The sequence below is a fragment of the Dendrobates tinctorius genome, unplaced genomic scaffold (genome assembly GCF_039654945.1).
Source record: "Dendrobates tinctorius isolate UK_male_01 unplaced genomic scaffold, ASM3965494v1 ptg000003l, whole genome shotgun sequence".
NCBI classification, from domain to species: Eukaryota; Metazoa; Chordata; class Amphibia; order Anura; family Dendrobatidae; genus Dendrobates; species Dendrobates tinctorius.
This window is the reverse complement of record NW_027361671.1, coordinates 24777300-24801310: the sequence shown is the minus strand read 5'-3', so window position 1 is coordinate 24801310 and position 24011 is coordinate 24777300. Positions and strand designations below refer to the sequence as shown.

The 24011-nt window shown below is 41.2% G+C and overlaps 1 protein-coding gene across 12 annotated transcripts in view; it reads left to right on the top strand.

Annotated features, from left to right (window-relative positions):
• Positions 1-24011, top strand: part of KIAA0825 (KIAA0825 ortholog) — a 556500-nt gene that overhangs the window by 246620 nt on the left and 285869 nt on the right. For 7 of the 12 annotated variants that reach the window (XM_073589638.1, XM_073589036.1, XM_073589555.1 and 4 more), the window contains 4 exons: positions 1837-2245; positions 8981-9140; positions 14540-14692; positions 18436-18533. In XM_073589638.1, coding sequence (XP_073445739.1) covers positions 1837-2245; positions 8981-9140; positions 14540-14692; positions 18436-18533 — 820 coding nt within the window. Of the gene's footprint in view, positions 1-1836; positions 2246-8980; positions 9141-14539; positions 14693-18435; positions 18534-24011 lie in introns of those variants that run through there. The other 5 variants (XM_073589099.1, XM_073589234.1, XM_073589385.1 and 2 more) reach the window with 3 other exon arrangements.

Here is a 24011-nt window from a genome sequence, read left to right as displayed (position 1 = left end):
TAGCAAAAATGCAGAAGAAATGCTAGTCTAAGGGGGTCAGATTCTTTGTAGGAATGCTCGGACCAGACACCCATAATGTGGTGGTGTACCATCTTGCTAGAAAAACTCAGGGAACGTGCCATCTTCAGTACATAAAGAGGGCAACACATCTTCATGTAGCAATTTCAGATATCTAGTGGCATTGAGGTTTCCATTGATGAAGAATGGCCCCACTATCTTTGTATCCCATATACCATACCATAACATCAATTATGGGTGTCAGGTCCGAGCATTCCTTAATGGACAGTTTCCTGGAAAGTGGATTGGTCGTCATGGGCCAGTTGAATGGCCACCAAGGTCTCCCGATCTGATCCCCTTAGACTTATTTTTGGGGTCATCTGAAGGCAATTGTCTATGCTGTGAAGATACGAGATGTGCAGCATCTGAAACAACAGCTACTGGAAGGTTGCGGTAGCATTTCTTCTGCGGTGTTGCTATCAGTGTGTCAAGAGTGGGAGAAGAGGGTTGCATTGACATTCCAACGCAGTGGGCAGTACTTTGAACACATTTTATAAGTTTATCATAAACTTGTAAATAACTCACGAAAGAATAAATTTTTGTTAAAACCAAGCACACCATTGTTTTTCTTGTGAAATTCTCAATACGTTTGATGTGTCAAATGACCCTCTTCCCATTGAAAAAAATAAAGTTGGATCCAAAATGGCCAACTTCAAAATGGCCGCCATGGTCACCACCCATCTTGAAAAGTTTCCCCCCTCCCCTATACTAATATGCCACAAACAATACCGACCATTCCCATTTTATTTAGGTGTATCCATATAAATGTCCCTCCTTGTAGAAGGGAATGAGCAGAGCAAACTAGAAGTATAGTTTCCCTCGCTGTTTGCTAGTCTGCAGCATTTTCTGCACTAAATCCTACAACAGGAATAATCTTGCAAAGAACAGAGATTAGCCTGCTGCTGATCATTTTCATTCATGTCCGGTGACCAACTGAAGCTATTCCCCTTGACCAAGGGTAGACTTGTAAGCATTTGTCCTACGGTGCACAGGGAGACTTCTGCTGCAGACAGGTCACTTACAGCCACACACAGAAAGGTGAGCAGAAAGAGGGGTCATGGTTGATCTCTTGAAACACGCAGAGAAGATTTCTTTATATATTCCTCAGAATTTATGAGCTAAAATAAGCTCAAAGAAAAGGTGGAGATTAAACAAGTTATTCCTGGGATATTTTTTCTCACTCACATTTCATTTACTTGCCCACCAAGCTTTGAACTTATTGAAAGGAGGATGGTTTGGTCAGTTTATCCAAAACAGCAAGCCGATAATTAACAAGTTGAGACAGTGAGAAATAAAGCTTGGCATGATGATAGGATATGTCATCAGCCAATAAGTATTGATATTAATTTTCCACCAGTACTTTACTGAGCCCAGCATTCTTCACAGCCTATAACTTGCAACCAAAGGGAAATTATGCAGACACCATATGCAATATAACACTTCCGATATTTCAGGGGTTACCAGGAGTCAACGAAAATTGTCCATGGGGCAAATTGTATAAAATAATAAAGAAAGCATTAATCACCGTTTTTTTCTCATTCTTCTCCAGTGTCTCTGCTCTGATGCTCAGTGCCTTCCACTGGTTTGCAGGTGTCTCATTGACATAAATAACTGGCCACAGTGGTCAAAACCCATCATAGATCTTTCAGATTTGAATATAGATAAAACGTAGACTTAGATGCTGGATAATATTTGCCTTAAATTCATCAAATGTATATTTCTGAGTTATGAGAACATGGCAGCAAAATATTAATTATTTTTTTCTTTTTCCTGTTCAAGACATTAGAAGATTGACAGCTGAAGCAGTCTCCATTGTGATCAGCAAGCTACCTTCAGTAATTGCGTGCCTGCCTCCCCCCATAAAGTACTTCTACTCATTCTCGGAAAGAAAATTATCAGAGCAGTACTCTGTATGTAAAGATTCAGGTATAGTTGTATGGAACTTAATTGGTATTATTTGTCATATACTAGAAGATGGAAATGCCATAGAACAAATGACAGGTACCACCTTGTCTCGTTGGAGTAATGAGAGGCTTGCTGCTGTGTGCCGATGCTTAGAAAAGACCATTGGGTTAAAGGCCATGGACCTTAAGGATGATACACAAAGTGTATTGGAAGACATCGAAAGACACCGACCAAAGTGGATTGAGAATCAGCTAAGAAAAGGCAAAGTTCTGAGCTCAGTAAGGTAAGAGACTATTATACACATAGTATTCACATCTATATCTACTGAAAGAAGAGTGTTCCCAGAGCAGTTCTTCCATTATATAATGTAATGTATAAAAGGATATGCAGGCTTACTAGAAAATGGTACAATGCCATGTTTTCAGCCATGTGGCCTTTCGCAGATGTTCTGAAACTTGGACTAGGAACGTTGGATTGGATACTGCCTGGTCTTCTAATAATGTAGATCTCTATTGTCTGACAGTTCTGTCAAGAATCTACTCAATTTCTTGGCATCCACGCATTGGAGTAACGTTTTGGTCAGTAAGGTGGATAAATGACAGTAGTGTATGTGACGTGTGTGTATATATATTTATAGTGTAGATAGATGGATAAGTCTTCTTCTAGTGTGTACTGATGCAAAGGAAGGCTTAGAGGTAATAGCTCTATAATACTATGCCTGCTCATTCTGGTCCTGTTAGATCGGAGTAGGATTGTTGATATAAGTCTCAGGAGTACTACACTGCCGTTAATGTGTAGAATTTAGATGGACTACCTATAGATTTGTGATGGCTCTGCAATACAGTGCAGCTATTTTTACCAGTTTATTTCATAATTTTGTGAGGATCTCCCACTGTGGAGTTTCATTTTAATCTCCATTCATCCTCTAACTTGTGGCTTTTGAGATTTTCAGTTCACACAAAATTAGCAGTTTTGTCTTTATGATTAAGCAATCACCCAATGTGTAATTTGCTTTGGGATTCTGCAAAATGTTAAGATTTGTAGAAGGATTTGTTCTTGGATAAATTCTTAGATTTGTGCAACAATGTCCTATTTCCATGTTATTTTGAGCATTATTCAAAAAGTTAAAATTTGACTAAAATCTCATCATTTGTAATATAAGACCCTCATTGTGGAGTGAGGAAGGCACTAGCTGGTTTCCGCCCCATTGACTTAATACATTTTGAAATCTGAAGATCAAGATGAGCACCGAACAATATCGCTGAAAATTGCTCAGAAAAGCATCGCCTGCAAGTAGAACCATGGAATTAGAGCTTCACTTAAAACTAGACGTCCTTTACACATTAATTTGCCTTTTCTCTACTTCCTCTCAATTATAGTTATGTGGAACAATCATACTGTAATTGAGGTTGAAAAACTGATTTTTTTATTTAAATTCTAAGTGACAATCTAGTAATATGTCGGGAATATAGAAATGTTCTATTTAACCAAAAAATAAAAAAAAAATGTTTTAATGGATTTCAAAAAATCCAGAAAGACATAGATACCTGTACCTAAAAATTTGCCAAATAAACATTGATTCATTCAGTCAAATTAGATACAAATGTTCATTAGCGCTGGATCATAGTGAGTTCACAAATTTTGGACATATAAACGAGAAATTACATTAGAAATTTTAATATGAATGGGGTTGTTCCCTACTTTAAAAGTTCATCTTAAAAAAAAAAAAAAAAAAATAGAATCACCTTCCAGACCTGCACCTGTCCGTATTCCTTAGTACTGTGCTTCCTGTCAGTCTCCTGGCATCACCTGGGGCATTACATGACCACTGCAGCCAGTCAGCCGCCTATAATCGGCTTTAGGCTTTACATTTTGACCAAACAAGAAACCGGAGCTGGGCACAGTGCAAGGGCGAAGGAGTGGTGCCAGTAATGGAGGTGAGTATAGGTATCTATTTTCTTACATTGGGCTGCCAAAGTTTCTCTCTTCTATCTCTTTTCCTGGAACTCCAAAAGCTAAAACGGACGTCCAGGAGAAGTCCGTGTTCAGAGTTCAGCACCGAACACTAGGTGTCTGGTACGAATCCCGAATTTTACAGTTCAGATTCGCTCATCTCTAGACGTGATGTCACCGTTCCCACTCGCCTCCCGATGCGGAAGGGAGCGGAGCTGGAATAATTCTTTGATTTACAAAAATATTCTTCCCACTGGATGGTCAGTAATAATAATAATAATAATAATAATAATAAAACAATCACCATATCTTGGTCAAGCTTTAATATTTCCCAATCTGTACGCCTTTTGCATGAATTGTTGTTCAGCACATTGCATTTGTAAACGGTTCCCTTTTTATTCCACATGGTCATAAAGATAAAGGACGTATGTGCCGTAACAGCCTGCGATGGGCACATCAATTATTCTATGCAGCAGTAATACAGTATAGAATAATACAGTGTTTTCAGATCCTATAGATACGAATACAGACAGACTTAATCAAGTGATGACCTCTGCTGCAAAGTGAATCTTAAGTAGTTTAGTTTAGATGTGACTTTGAGTTCCCCCTGTATAAAGTGGCAGCTGTATGTCCCGCCTGTCTTGTACACTGCCTGGAAACATTACTATTCATTAAAATAACCTTCACTACAAAGTAACACCCAGGCTGTAAACAGTCATCTTGTATTTTAGAGAACATGCTGCCCAAAAAAAGTGAGGAAACGTCCGTCTTTGCAAAGTAATTTGTGGCGTTGCAGATTATTGTTTTTCATCATGGTGACCCTGACTTGGCTGGCTGGGTGCATATACAGATTAAGATGAATGCAGTTATTCCTTGGCTGAGGTCTGCCTCTTTCAGGGCACATTCTCCCTAATGACATGATTGATAGGCTATACCACATACATAGAGGAACTCATTAATCATAGCACTGACTGAATCCAATCATCTGCTTCACCTGCAAAGTGATGGACAGGAAAGGATACAATTCGGGTGATACACTCCTTTGTCAGAGGGCCCTCAACTTTTTCAATGTCATTTTCATGTACACACATAGAAAATCCTCTGATAAAATAAGATGGTTTCTACCTGCCATAAGAAGCAGTATTGAATTGTCTCCCTGATGCAGTAGAAAAGCTTGCGTATTTTCAGAAGTCATAATTTAGATCGGAATGGTGGGCTTAGTATCTAAAAGGCACAATTAACCTTTATAATATATTGTGTTTTAAAATAAAAATTAGTGTTCTCTTACTATTCACTTTGCTACCACATTTATAACTGATGTAAAACCATTTATGTTGAGCTTTTACATCGGAGCAAATGTGCAATAACCTATGGCAGGGAATGCATAGTACACATGGCCTAATACACACCGCACCAGGACAAAACCTGATGAAACCTGATGACTTGCTCTGCTTATACTAGTATTAATCCATCAATGGAGTCCATGTAATAGTTTTATATTGTACATTTATTGGCTTCTTGATCGAGACAGATAGTAGAGAGGGAGAGTCCATGATAAGCCATTGGAGTGCTAAGGTTCCTAGTCACTATTCTTACACAAGGGATCTTTGCTGCCTTTAGTCCCTATAGGCTTCATTATGCAAGCAAAACTAAGAGAGCACGGGTACAGTCCTCTCCTTCTAAAATGTAAAGTGTACCTATAAGTGGTGATTTGGAGATGTATATTACAGATACCATGGCTAATTGGTAAGATGGTTCTTATTTTACCTATGTCCTAATGTATGAGAGTCGCTGCCAGACTTGTTTGGCAGCAGCTTATCTCGGCGCTGAATAAGGGTACATTCCCACGGTCAGTAAAAGCTGCAGGTTGGACACTGCGTACATCCGCAGCATCCAACCCACTGTTAGGCGTCGGATTCCTGCAACTGCACAGCAGGAATCCAGAGCCATACATCCAGCGGTCTCCCATTCCTTTCCGACCGCTCAGGGACCTGCACAGCAATCTCGGCGATCCAGGCGCCCTGCTCAGACCAACTCTCTGGGTCTGGATGTTGCTGCCACCTCTGGACCAGCCATGGTAGCGCAAACCTGCTTTGCAGGAAACCACTCCAGAGGCTAAGTCCTCTCGCCGCGCTACTGGGCATGCCCACGAGACGATCTCCCAGTGGAGATCGGGGGTCACATGCTCAGGTCCTTGTCCTGATCTGATTGGCCCATCTCAGAGGTCTGGAAGGTCCCGGAAGCGCATGGCTATAAAAGGCCCGCATGGCCGCTCACCCATGCGCTAGTATAGGCTATACTTGCTATGTGTGAATGGTGACGGATGTATGATTCTGGTGACTGACTCATTTGAAACCCCCTCCCTCTGATATTACGCATGTGGATAGGGAACTAGAGAGATAGTCAGCGCCAGTCAGTAATTGCAACATGCCTGAGCCTTCTCTCTCATGGTGCGGAATAGTTGGGAGGTCCCCATACACAATACACCATCATCTGATTATGTTGGTATTGGCAGGTTTCAACAGCTTGTATGTGTATCTTGGATTTTATGGTCAAAACACAGAAACCATGACTGTCTATGGGGTCCATTAGGATTTATTGTGGTGTGTTATCAGAGCTGACATAGATGTTTTAGCTTGTTAAGGGCAGATGCTAAAACTGTAGTATAGGATAAACAATTAGAGAAGACATGGGGGTTTTCTCCGCTACATCAGTAATGAGACCAGGAGTCGCTGGTGGATGGAGCCAAGAAATTAGTAGAATTATAATGTGGTTTATTGTTGATTCAACTGTGGTTTGTCCTGAGGAAGTTTGTTCATTTTGAAATTCGTCGACAATAAACCGCATTAGAGTTCTACTGGTTTCGTGGCTCCGTCCACTGGTGATCACTGGTCTCTTTACTGGTGTTCCAGGGAGCTCAGAAAACCCAGATTTCTTCTTTTAATTCTTCCTCCTAGGTTAACTTGCGAGTCTGCAGCAGATGTAGTCAAAACATCTTTTCATGTTGTTGTGGTCATACAACCTCTCCAAGTGTGCAATTCCCTATTTTCTTTACATCCTCCCTATCAGGATAAGACCCTTTCGTGCTATTGTTTTTTGGGTTTTTTTTTCATTTTTTTCTTCAATCATAACTATAGTTTACGCATATCCTAAACCATTGAAGTGCAAACCACGGCTTAGGATCTCTCGTAGCTTATGATGCCGTTCTACACGATGAGTGGCAGGAGATTGGGCGCAATTTACAGTGTGTCTATCCCCTTTTCTTGATAATCCTAAACTCCAAATATGAATGTAAAGAGTTTAAACTTTTTACATTTCCTTCAATATTCACACTTGTGGCTGTGGCTCCTTGCTCACTGATCCATACAAGCCAATGTGGCTATTAGCACATATTTATTTATAATGATAGATCAGAGAAAAACTCGGCCATTCCTACTCTGGTTTGTTTTGCAGATCAGACTTGGCAAGCTTATAGAAAAAAAATGGCATGCTCATTGAAGCTGTTTTTCACTAAAGCAAAATCCAACATTCTCGCATAAATATAGCCGGAATAGTAGAAGGTGAAAACATTGTATGTGCCGTTACTTTATTTTAATTATTCAAAACAGCAGTAATAGCAGATTAGTCATAAACCGAACAATAAAAATAACTTTCACAACGATTCTTGCAAATGAAGCACCAATTTCTGTTGTAGAGGAAAAAAAGAAAGCGCTTAGTTTACTCTAAGTTTAGTTTTGGAATGTACAATTCTACGATTAGCAGAGTCCATACATGAAACCTAATATATACACATACACGATTTACAGTGCAAAGGATTTAGGCAGCTGTGTAAAATAAAAAAATTCTGCAAAACTCGAATTCTCTCAGAAACAGACGTGTTAATAGTGTTTTTTTTTTTATCAATTAACCAAGTACGAAGTAAATGAACAAAAGAGAAATCTACATCAGATCCATATTCGGTGTGATCATCCTTTTCCTTCATAATAGCATCGCTTCTAGTTGCACAGTTTTGAAGAAACTCCGTAGGGAGGTTGTTCCAAACTTCTTGGAGAACTAACCACAGATCTTCTGTGGATTTAGGCTTGTGCAAATCCTTCTCTCTCTTCATGTAATCACGCACAGACTTGATGTTGAGATCCGGGCTCTGTGGGGGCCGTATCAGTACTACCAGGACTCCTTGTTCTTCTTTACTCTGAAGATAATTAATGACAGTAACTGTATGTTTGGTGTTGTTGTCCTGCTACAGCCCCCTTTCTTGCAATAGATTTCACTGTGAGTCGCATGAAATTGCAACTTGTGAATCTTCCCCGATTTGGCTGTGTTTTTTACAGCAGAATCGCAGCTCTTAAGTAGTTATGTGACAGCAACTATTGTAAGAGACCAATGTTTTTTGGTTGTGCATCAAGTCTAAGAATTGCTGTCGCACAGCACCTCACCGTGTACATTTTGCCTTACATTGGCAAGGACTGTGACCTGCCATAATGTCACCTAATTTCTCCAGCCAATCTATGGCTGCAATGATCATGTGCAATACCTTCTGGAATCATCCTTGCGGCCAGCGATGGTCTGGAGCCATTGGTGATCTACGTTTGCTTTGTACTTTGAAGCCATATACATGATACCATGATGATGTATTTTGAAATCGACCCAAAATTATTTTTTGAGAGTCCCAAAAGCATTAGGTCCTGTGATGGCATTTTTTTCTGGTGTGGGCACGGGAGGGGAGACAGCCAATTAAAGCACACATCCTGCTCAAGACAGCAGTAATCGGTCACCTTCTTTGGACTTAAGAAGAATGGTGCTGCACCAGACATAACATAGACAAGTCTATATGTACAAGGGCGACGTGTTTACTAGATAAACTCGTTCGTGTTCACAAATTTTCACCTATACTGTACAATACACTTTTTTTTATTTTTTTATTTTTCGATGATCTAAAATAAATATATAAAGTCCGATATCCATCCGTTGAGTGCAGAATGTACATATTGTCTGTTGGCAGTGGCAGCTCTTTATTTTTCTCGCAGTTCTTGCAGGCTGTGTAAGACATTTCCTCCTTTTCCAGTGATTTTGCGATGCAAGAAGACAGTTCAGTATTAAAAGACCAAGGCAGCAGGCTCGATCTGACTGAGCAGAAAATAAACATGATGGTACTGGATGTCTGCCACAAACCAGGTGGCAGCGAGTACCTGAGGCAAATTCATCACATCATCCAGCTCAATGAGGTAGGGAAACTGCCTTTTTGCCGAGCAATTAGGTGTGTATTGGGTTGAGGCAGACTGTGCTGGCAGCTAAGCATTCGTCAAAGACTTGGTAATACTTTTTAAAGTCAATAGCAGATTAGGAAATTACATGGGAAATTGGATTTTATACTGTTTCAGATTTTTTTATTCAAAGTTTTGATTACAACATTTGCAATATTGTATAAAAAATATTATATTAATTTCATATTAATCCTCAACTGAAATTTAATGATAAGATATTAACATAAAGGCCTATAATAAATACATTGGTGAAAATTGCACTTAAAGGTGATTCAGTGCAAAGGTTTTATTCATTTTTTTAAGTTTTTCCCTTATGCGACGTGACTTTAATCTCTGGTAGATTCTTATTTTTTCTGTCAGATCTGTATTTTAACGGAAGCCTGTCACATTGACATGTAGTTCGATCTGCCAACAGCAGGTTATAGAACAGGTGATGCCAAGTGTATTAATATATAGTTTTCTGGAAAAAGAGTTTGTATTGTTTAAGGGAAACTTATTCCTGGAAACCCTGGTTGTGAAACACTGATCTAGCGTATATCTTTGTAGATTATAGCCGTAAAGTTGCAATCAATGTGATTAAACCCTCCTTGCAAAATTGGATTTATTAGAAAAAAAGGTAATTTTTTTCTGCTGTTTTCAATTATGTCAAAACTGTATGTTTAAAATTTTTAAACCCCTTCATGACATGTGTCTTTAATGATTAGTACCTGCTGCAAATTTGATGCATAGTTAGGCATCTGAGGAACGGCTTCCAATTTACTAAAATTTTTGGGTTATCAAGAGACAGGTCCAAAAAGTTAAGAGAAGAGAATATTACTTTGCCAGAAAAGAGATACAGAAAGATAGCAAAGGCATTGAATGCTATAGCTGGAAGCATAATTTACAGTTATAAAGTTTACTGAACATTGTATACACTACCTGGATGTGGCAGAAAGAAGAAGCCATCACTGGCTGTCACCAGATTCCTGATGAGGCAGATAATCAAAAACCTTCAAAAATTAAAGATGTGTCTGACAGGATATCAGGACTCTTCAGACCTACAGATGACTACCCATTCCTGCTACTACATGTGGGGACAAATGACACCGCAAGAAACGACCTGGAAACCATCTGCAGAGACTTTGAAGACTTAGGCAAGAAAGTGAAAGAACTGGGAGCGCAGGTGGTCTTCTCTTCCATCCTCCCAGTGGATGGCCACGGAACAAGGAGGTGGAATAAAATTCTGCAGGTGAACAACTGGCTACGTCGATGGTGCCGTCAGCAACGATTTGGATTTCTGGATCACGGAGTGAACTACTTATACGATGGACTACTTGCTAGAGATGGGGTGCACCTTACGAAGACTGGAAAGCATGTATTTGGAAGTCGCCTTGCTACACTTGTAAGGAGAGCTTTAAACTAGAACAACATGGGAAGGGAAGCAAAAGACCAGAAAAAGCCATACACCTGACAAATGCTATTGAGAACTCTGCTATTAGAAGCCGAAAGGAAGAACAAAGACGAAAGAATCTAATTAATAAAAATATTGGAGAAAGAGAAACCAATCACAAACTAAAGTGTTTCTATACTAATGCACAAAGCATGGGCAACAAACAAGGAGAATTGGAACTACTAACACAGGAAAAGAAATATGATGTCATTGGAATCACTGAAACTTGGTGGGACAATACACATGATTGGAATACAAGACTAGAAGGATACAACTTATTTGCAAGAAACAGACTTGATAAACGAGGAGGAGGTGTCGCATTGTATGTTAGAAACGCGTATATCTGCACAGAGATTGAAGCTTCAGAGACTGGGAGTTCTGTGGAAACTGTTTGGGTAAGAATACAAGGACAGAACAATGGAAAGGACACCATTGTAGGCATTTACTACAGGCCGCCTGTGCAAGCTGAAGATATGGATGAACTCTTTATGCATCAAATGGCCAAGTTCTCCAAAAAATATGACATAGTTGTCATGGGAGATTTCAACTATCCAGACATTTGTTGGGAATCTCTCTCAGGCAAAACTAACAGGTCAAGGAAATTCTTATCCTCTCTTGCTGACAACTTTATCTTCCAAAAGGTAGGGGAGAAAACAAGGGGAACTGCTACCTTGGATCTAATCCTTATAAACAGGGAGGAAATGGTTGAGGAGGTAAAAGTGGCTGGGACTCTAGGAGGTAGCGACCATGCTATTTTAGAATTTTGGATAACTAGAGGCGGAAGACCTGTGAAGACTCAGACGTCAAGGTTAGATTTCAGAAAGGCAGATTTTAAGGGATTCAGAAAGAGAATTGGAGGGATCCAATGGCTGGATATCCTTAAAGACAAAAATGTCCAGGAAGGATGGGAAATCTTGAAAAATGAAATTCTCAAAGCACAGTTGTTAACAATTCCGAAAAGAGGGAAGAATAGGAAGCATTTAAGGAAACCAGGATGGATGAACACAGAACTTAAGCACATGCTAAAAAGGAAGGAAAAAATGTTTATAAAATGGAAAGAGGGAGGCATATCTAAAGAAGAATATAATGCTGTCTGCAGAACCTGCAGGGCACAAATCAGATTATCTAAAGCTGAAAATGAATTGAGGCTTGCAAGAGATGTCAAAAGCAATAATAAAGGATTTTGGGGATATGACAAAAGTAAAAGAAAAGTCAAAGATGCTATAGGATTTTTACAGGATGAAAATGATGAAATGGTAAGACAGGATGTTGAGAAGGCTGAACTTTTAAATTCCTATTTTGCATCTGTTTTCTCTCAGAAAGGAAATGTAACATCAACTGTTATTCACTGTCCTATTAAGGGAATAGAAGAATCCAGGATATCTATAAACAGAAAGATAGTGAGGAAACACTTAGCTAACCTAAATGAATTCAAGTCTCCAGGTCCAGATGAATTACACCCCAGAGTACTGAAGGAGATAGCAGAAGAAATTTTTGAACCCCTCTCCATAATCTTTGAAAATTCTTGGAGAACAGGAGAAGTGCCAGAAGACTGGAGAAGAGCAAATGTTGTTCATATCTTCAAAAAGGGGAAGAAGGTGGACCCAGGCAACTATAGGCCGGTGAGTCTGACTTCTATACCAGGAACGATCTTTGAACAAATTATTAAACAACATGTATGTCAATACCTGGATAAGAATGAAGTGATTAAACAGAGTCAGCATGGGTTTGTAACTAATAAGTCATGTCAGACTAACTTAATTTCCTTCTATGACGGTATCACTGATTGGGTGGATCAAGGAAATGCTGTAGATATAGTATATCTTGACTTCAGCAAAGCATTTGACAAAGTCTCTCATACAATCCTTATTGAAAAAATGACTAAGTATGGAATGGACAAGGCAACTGTTAGGTGGATTCATAACTGGCTTAGTGATCGGACCCAAAGAGTGGTCGTAAATGGCTGCACATCCAGTTGGAAGAATGTCTCAAGTGGGGTACCACAGGGCTCTGTCCTGGGCCCTGTATTGTTCAACATCTTTATCAACAATTTAGATGAAGGAATTGAGGGTAAACTGGGTAAATTTGCTGATGACACAAAGCTAGGAGGGATAGCTAATACTAGAGAAGAGAGAGAGAGGATTCAAAAAGATTTAAATAAACTGGAGAAGTGGGCATCAACTAACAGAATGGTTTTTAACAGGGAGAAATGCAAAGTACTACATCTGGGCAATAAAAATGAAAAAAGCATATACAGAATGGGAGGAATAGGGCTAAGTGACAGCGCATGTGAAAAAGACTTGGGTATACTAATAGATCACAGACTGAATATGAGTCAACAGTGTGATGCAGCAGCAAAAAAGGCAAATGCAATTCTAGGATGTATTAACAGAAGCATACAGTCTAGATCACGTGAAGTCATTATTTCCCTCTACTCCTCTTTGGTCAGACCTCATCTGGAATATTGTGTCCAGTTTTGGGCACCACATTTTAAAAAAGACATCAACAAACTGGAGCAAGTTCAGAAAAGAGCGACCAGAATGGTGACGGGTCTGCAAACCCTGTCTTATGAGGAAAGGTTGCAGGATTTGGGAATGTTTAGTTTGCAAAAGAGAAGACTGAGAGGAGACTTAATAGCTGTCTACAAATATCTAAAGGGCTGTCACATTGTAGAAGGATCAACTTTATTCTCATTTGCACAAGGAAGGACTAGAAGCAATGGGATGAAACTGAATGGGAGGAGACACAGATTAGATATTAGAAAAAACTTTTTGACAGTTAGAGTGATCAATGAGTGAAACAGGCTGCCACGAGATGTGGTGAGTTCTCCTTCAATGGAAGTCTTCAAACAGAGGCTAGACAGACATCTGACTGGGATGATTTAGCGAATCCTGCTTTGAGCAGGGGGTTGGACCAGATGGCCCAGGAGGTCCCTTCCAACTCTACGATTCTATGATTCTATGACTGTAAAAGACCTGAAGCAAGATTTGATGGCAGTAGGCCCTGATGTTTGAGTTTTAATACCCAAACTCCAAGACTCAAATGTCTAATGACCTAAGAAAAGATGTCTCCAATATGCTGAAAACCATATAAATAAGACACAAATATTTGGGGATTCTGTTCTGTGGAAGATCGAAACAAAACAGGAACATTTTTCACCTGTGGATCAGCCAATCTGTCTGGAAAAGGAGGAATGAAGCATACTCTAAAGTACCACACTACCTACAATGAAGCATGGCAGGGTCTGTGATACTCTTGGGCTGCTTTGCTTCCTATGGCACTCGAAAACCTACATTGTCCGAAGGGCAATATGGATTCATTCAAGAATCAAGAACCTCAGTGAAAGTCATACCTTATTTGAGGAAGCTGAAGCTTTGGCGTAAATGAACCTTCCATTATGGCAATGATTCCAAGTTTACCTGAAATACCACCCAGGCTTGGATTCACAGTGGCAGTCATAGTCACCTGACATGGACCCAAAAGAACATCTTTAATGCGATTTGAAGAAGGAGTTTGCAGCACCCAAACCCAAAGAATGTTAGTGAACTAGAGGCAGTTGCCCATGAGAAATAGACTAAGATTTCTGAGGGACATTGTCTAAAGATGATATCTGGTTATGTATCATGTTTGCCGCAGATCTTATCAGTCAAAGGTGCTCTACTAAGTGCTAAAATCTAAGGATGCTTGATGTGAATGGAATTCGGGGACTGAACTTGTCATTAAAAGTGCCATTTTGGGTTGTATTTGCGATAAACCACTTGTTATAACAGTTGTTTTTAGCTATTTAAATTTTCTTATTTAATTGGTTTATTGCTAACAGCAGAACATGTGCACATTTTGTTAATGAACTGAATTTGAGATTGGGGTTAAATAATAGTATTAGAATTATTGTCTGTTCTATTCATGTACACTAATGCATGTTTCCTTCTAGGATTATCTATATGAGGTCTTGTCTTCTGAACACTCGGTAAAGAATAAAACTTGTTCCAAGGCATTTAAATTGAGCGTCGCTACTGAGGACCAGCTATCGACCTTCAACCCTTTTCAAAAGTTTTTGCTTCCAAGTGGGAATGTACTGAGTGAGGTATGACTATTACTATAATATTACCTATTATGATACATTTCAGTATCCATATATTGTGAATCAATTGCCTAAATTCAATAGTATGTAGACGCCCAGACATTGTATATGCTGTTTGAACATCTCATTGCAAAATCCATTATTCTCCCTACAATAACATCACTTGTTATAAAGTGATTTATTGCAAGAGTGGCATGATTGTGACAGTGAGTTGTCGACAATCATTGAGCTCTTCATTGTACTCTCTTCTATTGTTGTCTGTCTGGAGATTGCTTAGTTGTGCACTTAACTTAGCAATAGCTGTGGCTAAAATTCGAGCAAACTGAAGTCAGATAGGTTGTCCATGTACATTGGTCGTAATTCATCAAATAGTTTCATCAGAGTTTAGGTGTAAAACTGTTTCAACTGTGAGTTGTGCAAAAATGTAGCGACTTATAACATTGTTACCCAGCTTTGACCACTCTTTGAAAAGTGTATGAAGCTTACCTCGTAGTGGTGGTGGTGGGGGGGACCCATCTGACAAATGCTCAGAAATGGCGTAAATTACTGTCGAAATGTACTCCAGCACCCAACTGGAGCACATTCCTTGCACTGGTGAACGGCAGCTAAAGAGACTTGTGCCACCTAATGAATATGGAGCATCTTAAATTAGAGCATCATTCATCAAGACTGGCGATCAACTCATCTATTATTTTGTTATTTTTCCATATATTTTTTTATTTTACCCGATGGAGATGAACTAAACTCCAAAGTGGAGATTAGAGTGGCAGCACACATACGCCACTCCATTAATATATAATTTTCATCTTTTATTTTTAAAGTTTAAATGTTAAATGTAGTGATTTTTTTATTTGACAAAATAGTTCTGATTCATCAAAGTGGTTATTCTGGTGTAAACACTTTGGGCAAAAATGTCACAACTTTTCAATGTGAGGTTGCACAAAAACTTTTTAACTTTTGGTGTTTTCAGTTTTGCCACAATGGGCTGGGACGGGTGGTGGCGACGTCTGCTTGTCCATTACTCAGACAACCTTTACTCAACCACTATATTAACCCATGTAAAATGAAAAAAACAGCCTGGACGCACCTCGGGTCTTGGCGCCAGGTCTCGTGGAGCTAACGCAACATCATTATGTCACGTGAGGCTTGCAGCCAATCATTTACCTGTAATGCGCCACTTCACTCTGACTTGACTGGCAGCAAGCAAATGTGGTACCAATATTCAAAAAGGGGTGTAAAAGGGAACCTGGAAACTATAGGCCGGTAAGCTTAACATCTTTTGTGGGTAAAATTTTTGAAGGGTTTCTAAGGGATACCATTATGGAATATCTCAATGTTAATAAATGTTTAACTCCATATCAACATGGATTTATGAAGGATCGCTCCTGTCAAACTAACCTGATCAGCTTCTATGAGGATGTAAGCTCTCAAATGGACCAAGGAGAATCATTGGATGTCATTTATCTCGACTTCTCTAAAGCATTTGACACTGTCCCACATAAAAGATTGGTAAGTAAGATGAGAAAGCTTGGGCTAGGGGAAAATGTGTGTAGATGGGTAGGTAGCTGGTTTAGTGATAGAAAACAAAGAGTGGTTATTAATGGTGCATACTCAGAATGGGCCAGGGTTACTAGTGGGGTACCACAGGGTTCTGTATTGGGCCCCATACTATTCAATATATTTATTAATGATCTAGTGGATGGCTTACACAGTAAAATATCAGCATTTTCAGATGATACAAAACTATGTAAGGTAGTTAACACAAAGGAGGACAGTTTGCAACTACAGACAGATTTGAGTAAATTGGAGAATTGGGCTGAAAAATGGCAAATGAGGTTTAACACAGATAAGTGTAAGGTTATGCACATTGGAAGGAGAAACAGATGCTATAATTACTTACTAAAGGGGAAACTGCTGGGGAAATCAGACATGGAAAAAGACTTAGGCATCTTAGTCATAAGAAGCTAAATTGGAGTGCCCAGTGTCAGGCAGCTGCCACCAAAGCAAATTAGGGTCATGGGATGCATTAGAAAAGGTCTGGGGACACGAGATGAAAACATAATTCTCCCTCTGTACAAATCACTCGTCAGACCACACTTGGAGTATTATGTGCAATTTTGGACGCCGGTGCTCAAGAAAGACATTACTGAACTTGAAAGGGTTCAAAGGCGGGCTACTAAAATGATAAATGGAGTTGCTTCACTACAATACCCAGAAAGGTTATCAAAATTAGGTCTATTTACTCTAGAAAAGAGAAGACTTAGGGGAGACCTAATATATATGTACAAGTATATCAGAGGGCAATACAGATATCTCTCCAATGAACTGTTTGTACCAAGGACTGTGACAAGAACAAGGGGGCATTTTCTTCGTTTGGAGGAAAGACAATTTCTGCACCAGCATAGAAGAGGGTTCTTTACGGTAAAAGCAGTGAGACTCTGGAATTCTCTTCCTGAGGAAGTGGTGATGGCCAACTCACTGAATGAATTTAAGAAAGGAATGGATGCTTTTCTTGTGAGTAACAGTATAGAAGGTTACGAATAACAGAATATTATAGGTAGATGGTTGACCCAGCTTAGGGGAAGGAATTTTTTTCCCTATGGAGAAAAGTGGCTTCTACTCTGTGGGGTTTTTGCCTTCCCCAGGATCAACAATGCAGAACAGCTGCACTAAAAATAGGCTGAACTAGATGGACATAAGGTCTTCCTTCAGCCTTCAAAGCTATGTTACTATGGACAAAACTGACAAAACTTCTGGAAGAATTGAGAGATACTGCTGCTTTATCACTTCCTCTGGATGTTTCTTTTACTTCTGTAAGATGTGAGAGTGAAGCGGCCCATTAGCATCGGCTGATTGGCTGCAGGGCTCACGTGATATAACAATGTCACGGAAAACCCGGCACCTACTTCGCTTAAATGGCGTTGGCACAGTAGGTGAGTAAAGTTTTTTTTTTTCATTTGTATGGGGTAATACAGTAATCGAGATGGGGTTGTCTGAGTAATAACCAACCCCTTTAATGAATCGGAACACGGCCACTTACCAGAACGTGCTGGTCTTGGTGAATCGGGGCCATCACTTATTAGTTTGTGACTGATGTTATAATCATATGTCTTGGTCCCAACAACGATATTTGTGATACTTCCCTTTAAATCTTACATGCATTTTCAGCTGACATCCAGCCTTCACTCATAACCAGTGTGTAAATAGTTTTTTATTTATTGTGTACTCGGTCATAGATAACAAGATTTTGTAACTCGCATGTTCCCAAATATGAATGTGAACCATCTGTTTCTTTCAATCCATGATACCAATTTTAGAATAGAACCATAAAATGGCTTCTAATTAAGATGCATCGTGCAGCATAAATCGTAGCTCCCCCTCTGTTTATTTCCTGGTAAACTTCTTGCTGACAGTAGGAAATTGTAAATTGTTACTGAGTATTCAAGGCATCCATTTATTTCTCCTTTCAAACAAAGACTATAGCTCTCAGACAAAGTAGTTGGGCAAATTGCCACTAACAGTTGGAATGTGGTACAAAAATTGATTTATCTTTTAATAAATAATGACTACACCACTTAGTGGATTTGTAAATTAATTGTTGTCTTATTGGAATAAAAAGTAGGCTGTCTGAAGTTGATTTATTCTAACAGGCCAAGCCCGCCTTTCCCCCATAGTTTATAATGGATAAATTACTGGTGCCGTTAGTTATGATTAATTACTATTAAATCCACCTTCAATTTTATTAGCAGTGTACCGCAATGGAAGAGAGCTGGGATTGGTCAAAGCTACTACCTTACTGCTTGCGGGTGAATCCCGTGACCTTGGGAGAACTTCTTCTACACAGGTACCCTGTTATACATATAGCTATGCTTGGAGTTCATTTTATCCAGATTGTATAAAATAATAACGTCTTTATACCTAGATGCGTTCAGATGTTCTACAGATACGTATTTAGCAAAATTTCTGAAAATTCCTACAGCAGCTCATTAAAATCATCTCTAATGTGTAACATTTTAAGTTTCCTGCTATCCCATTGCAGTGCCCGGCATGTGGAGAGGTGTCTGCTGAGCAGTTCCTCTTTGGCTTTTTCTTCACTCTATTTGATGTGATTTACAGATGGTGAGAAGTCAGAGGGAACCATTTAGCAGTCACAGCTCCTTGTGCCTGGACACTGGAATGGGATAGCATTGGGTAGCTTGAAACTACTGTCAGGTTACCTTTAAAGGTAACCTCTTTGGCTTTTTTCTTCCCACTTGGTGTGATTGACAGGTGTCAGTCAAGCCATCTTGGGGAGGCGCAACCAGTGGGAAGCCATTCAGTAGACTCTTCTCCCTGTACCTGGTTCTATCTACAATTGTGCTGTTTCAAAGAAAATAGTAAGGAGGTAGCCTGGTACCATTTCTTGTGACTGATGATTAGGACTGCATGAAACTGCTGAGAAGTTCTTTTTAAAGGGGTTTCCCGTTAAGCAGCTGAGGCAAATTGAAGTCCTAGAGCAGTGTTTCTCAACTCCAGTCCTCAAGACCTACCAACAGATCATGTTTTCAGGATTTCCTTAGTATTGCACAGGTGATGGAATTAAAGCTTGAGCATGTTTTGAAATCACCTGTGCAATGCTAAGGATATCCTGAAAACATGACGTCTTGAGGTCTTGGTCTTGAGGACTGGAGTTGAGAAACACTGTCCTAGAGGAAAGTCCATTGCTTGGGAGCCTCCTCAATCATCATTGGCAAGTAAAAAAAAAAAAAAAAACACAGGCCCCTCTCAGATGGACTCATCCTGTAAATTACATGGTTGACCATATAGTTGATGTAGTGTATGGCCACATGCAGCCTTCTTCTCTAATAACAGGTGACCATTAGGAGCTTCTAAAGCTGGCTTCAATTTAAAAAGAGGTTTGATGTGATAAACCATTTTGAGGGGAAATGGACTATATACCTGTATGAAGCAGAGCAAAGTTTTATATTTATCATGGATAATGAAGATATTGCTATACAGTTTGTTTTTTCTCGTGTCGTTTTTTTCCATACTTCATGTAGACTTTCAAGCATTTTCTAAATCAAGTGAATAATCTCATTACAGGAAATAAATAGTTAAACCAGATTTGTCAGATTTTGCAGTATAAACAGCATACATTGTTAAATAGATCTCTTCGACTTGATAAACAATTAGATTTGCACTTGTCTTCTATTTGCGTTGGCATCCTTGGGCCAACATCTTGGGCATCTCTTGCGCTTACTCTAGTGATGCATGATGTCACGGGGCCTAGTAAGGATGCCATACCAAGGATGCTGGATGCAGAAGTGAAGACCAGCTGCCACAGACGACTGGACTGGTCACCAGATTAGGGTAAAGCAAATTGAAATTTACAGTACAGTGCAAAAGTTTTAGGCAGGTGTGGTAAAAAAAAATGCTGCAAAGTAAGAAAGCTTTAAAAAAAATGCTGTTAATTTGTATTTTACCCTTCGCCACGACAGCACCCACTGGAGGTATCGGATCGCCCCATTTGGAACAGGAAACCCTACAGGAAAGATAAAAGGGGGCGATCCGCCTTTCCTCCTCAGTTTTGGTTTCCTGTTCCAAACGGAGCCACGATCCTTCAGGAAACATACCTGGGCCATGCACGCCGCCTGTGCAGTCTCCATGTGAACGGCAGGGGCTGCGGTCCGGAGGCAGCGTCGGGGGAGGCTCTGTTAGACGGCTCCCCCCTCGTCTGGTGTATGGAGGGTGATGACCGGGTCCGGGGTGGGCCGCCCGGTCTCACCCAGGAGCGCGCCGGGTGGCACCAGGGCTCCGCCGCTGCTAGCGGTAAGTGCGCCAGTGGCGCGAAGAAGGGAGCAGCGGTGGCGGTGACATAAAAAGCGCAGGCCGCATGTACCAGCGGGGGCGCGGTAGCCGGCCGGCGCAGAGGCTCCTGACCCCCGGAAGTAATGGTTGAACTTCTGGGGCAGGATGGCTGAGAGCGCGACGGCGCATGCGCGGTGATCCCGGGGAGGAGGAGCGACTTCCGGGGGCGGACACAAGAAAAAAAAGAGCGCGCAATCTATTTAAACAGCGCCGCAGCTGAGCGGTGGTGAGCCATGTCGTCCCCAACGGAAGCGCACGCTCCAGCAGGAGACTCTGCGGGGGGCAGCTCCACCAGGGACCGCAACGCTAGGACAGACACCAGTCGCAGGAGCGAGGCGGGAGAGTCAAGACCTAGGACGGGATCTCAGCCATCCGATCCAGTAATAAGGCTTCACTGGGTGAGTGTGCAAAGTATATACTCTGCCTATTAAGCTGACCTCCTACCCCCCCCCCCTCTCCTCTCGGTCTCCCTTTCTAGACAAAGAAAAAAGAAAAATCTAAGCATAAGGAATGCGCATTATGTTCTGAACCTCTCCCTGACTCCTACCCCAAAAAGCTCTGCAAGCAGTGCACCAGAGAGACTAGGCAGGGGTCCGCAATGTCGTCAAAAGACATCCGGGCCATAATCAGGGAGGAAATACAGGCTTTCAACCGCGCCAGTACTCCCTCAGAGACTAGGAGCAAGAAACAGATGACCCTTAGCTCAGAGTCAGAGGAAGAACAGGGGTTAATCTCCGATTCCTCACTCACATCCTCGTCATCGTCATCAGACTTGGAGGGACGGTCATGTTTTCCCCTGGATAGTGTGGATAACCTGGTCAAATCTGTGAGGAGCACTATGGGGTGTGAGGAACCAAGGGGTGCCCAAACCGCACAAGACATAATGTTTGCGGGGTTGGCAGAGAAGAAAAGGAGAGCGTTCCCAGTGATACCGGCAGTTAAGGCCCTAATAAAAAGAGAGTGGGAAAAACACGATCAGAGAAGTTTTCTCCCATCAGCCTCTAAAAGAAAATATCCATTTAGTGATGACGAGCTATTAAAATGGACCAAGGTGCCAAAGGTTGATGCCGTTGTAGCCTCTACCTCTAAACAATCTACCATTCCGGTAGAGGACGCAGGCTTATTGGCAGACCCGCTAGATCGTAAGGCAGAGTCAGCATTAAAAAGGTCTTGGGAATCTACTACGGGTATATTTAAACCAGCAGTAGCCAGCACATGCACCGCCAGATCTATGCTTGTATGGTTGGACCAATTGGATCAACAGATCGAGCAGAAGGCGTCAAGAGAAAAGCTACGGGCCGCTATTCCATTGATCGGAGGGGCAGCAGCCTTTATGGCCGATGCGTCGGCGGATACTCTGCGATTGGCAGCAAGATCGGCAGCTCTTGTGAACAACGCCAGGCGGGCATTGTGGATGAAGAGCTGGAAGGGGGACGCGCAATCAAAATCTAAGATTTGTGCAACCCCGTGCGAGGGTGAGTTTCTCTTCGGGAAAGCCCTAGACGACATACTCGCCAAAGCAAAGGAGAGAAAGAAGGCGTTCCCTGACTCTTCTATTCCTTTCTATAGGAAAACCTTTAGAAGACGACCGTTTGGAAGAGGGAGACAAACGGATAGGTCAAATAGATGGCCCACGAAGGAAGAAAAGCAAAAGGGTAGCATGTTCAAGGGTTCAGCATTCCGGAGTGAAAATAAAAATTAAAAAATCAGACCCACCAGTAGGGGGTAGATTAAAATGTTTTTATTCAAAATGGGAACAAATAACTTCGAGCCCATGGATCTTAGGTATAATTAAAGAGGGAATGAAGATAGAATTCCTTCAAACCCCTTATGATTTCTTTTTTATAACCCGCCTTAACTCCATAGTTCAACAAAAGGCCCTCGAAGAAGAAATTCGGAGCCTATTATCCAAGGGGGTTTTAGTGGAGGTCCCAGAGGGACAGGAAAGTAGAGGTTTCTACTCTCCTTTATTTTTAATTTCTAAACCAGATGGCACGTTTAGAACAATTATTAATTTAAGGAAGCTTAATACGTTTATAAAAAATTATAAGTTTAAGATGGAATCAATCAGATCCACCATAAAGCTTCTCTTTCCAAACTGTGTAATGGCGGGGATTGACTTGAAGGATGCTTACTATCATATTCCTATCCATGATAGATACCAAAAATACCTAAGGGTCGCAGTGGTGTTCGAAGGCAGGATCCATCATTTTCAGTATATAGCCATGCCTTTCGGTCTCTCTACAGCGCCAAGAATCTTCACCAAGGTGATGGCAGAGGTGATGGCCTATCTTCGCCAAAAAGACACTCTAATTGTACCTTACCTAGACGACTTCCTAATAATCGGGAACTCGGTCACCCAATGTACCAAACGTGTGGCTGACGCAATCTCATCTTTGCAGGATCTAGGCTGGATCATCAATATACAGAAGTCCAGACTCGTTCCACAATCCCTCCAGATGTTTTTAGGTTTCCAGTTAGAATCCACAACCCAGAGATGTCTGCTTCCTCAGGTAAAGATTGCACTCACAAAAGGAAAAGTAGAGGCAGCCATAGATAGACCACGCATGTCTCTAAGAGAAGCGATGTCGCTATTGGGGTCGCTAAATTCCCGTGCCCCAGCAGTCCGGTGGGCCCATTATCATGTCCGCACACTTCAACACCAGATCCTCCAAGAGGACAGGCGACATGGTGGTCACCTCGAGAGCAAGATAACCTTAACTCAGGAGGTCTTGGCTTCTCTAGAGTGGTGGCTAGAGGATGACCATCTATCCTCCGGAGTCCCATGGGTCATAGTACCATCTTGTATCCTAACCACCGATGCTAGCCCCCATGGCTGGGGAGCCCATATGGGGAATAGCTTTTGTCAAGGAAGGTGGAATAGAGAGGAAGGGGAATACTCGTCTAATTTAAAAGAGCTGACAGCGGTATACTATGCTCTACACCATTTTCTTCCACAGCTCCAACAGTAACATGTCAGGATCTTGTCGGACAACACCACTACAGTGGCCTACATAAACAGACGGGAGGTACACGATCAGAGACTCTGATGTCTTCTGCGGCAAGAATCTTAAACTTAGCCGAAAGCTATTTGTTGTCCCTCTCGGCACTTCATATCAGAGGAGAGAACAACCAAGAGGCGGACTTTTTAAGCCGACACACGCTTCGGCAAGGGGAGTGGGGCCTCAGCCACCGGATCTTCAAGGACATAGTAGCCTTATGGGGACAACCTCAGGTGGATCTCTTTGCCACGAGGGCGAACAGACAGATAAAAACATTTGCTTCCCTGTCTCCGTCAGATCACCCAGACATACTGGATGCCCTCCAAGCCTCATGGAAGTTCAAACTGGCATACGCCTTCCCTCCGTTGATTCTCCTGCCACAGGTGATTCGGAAGATCAGAGAGGACAAGGCGAGAGTAATCTTGATAGCACCATTCTGGCCCAAGAGACCGTGGTTCTCATGGCTACGAATT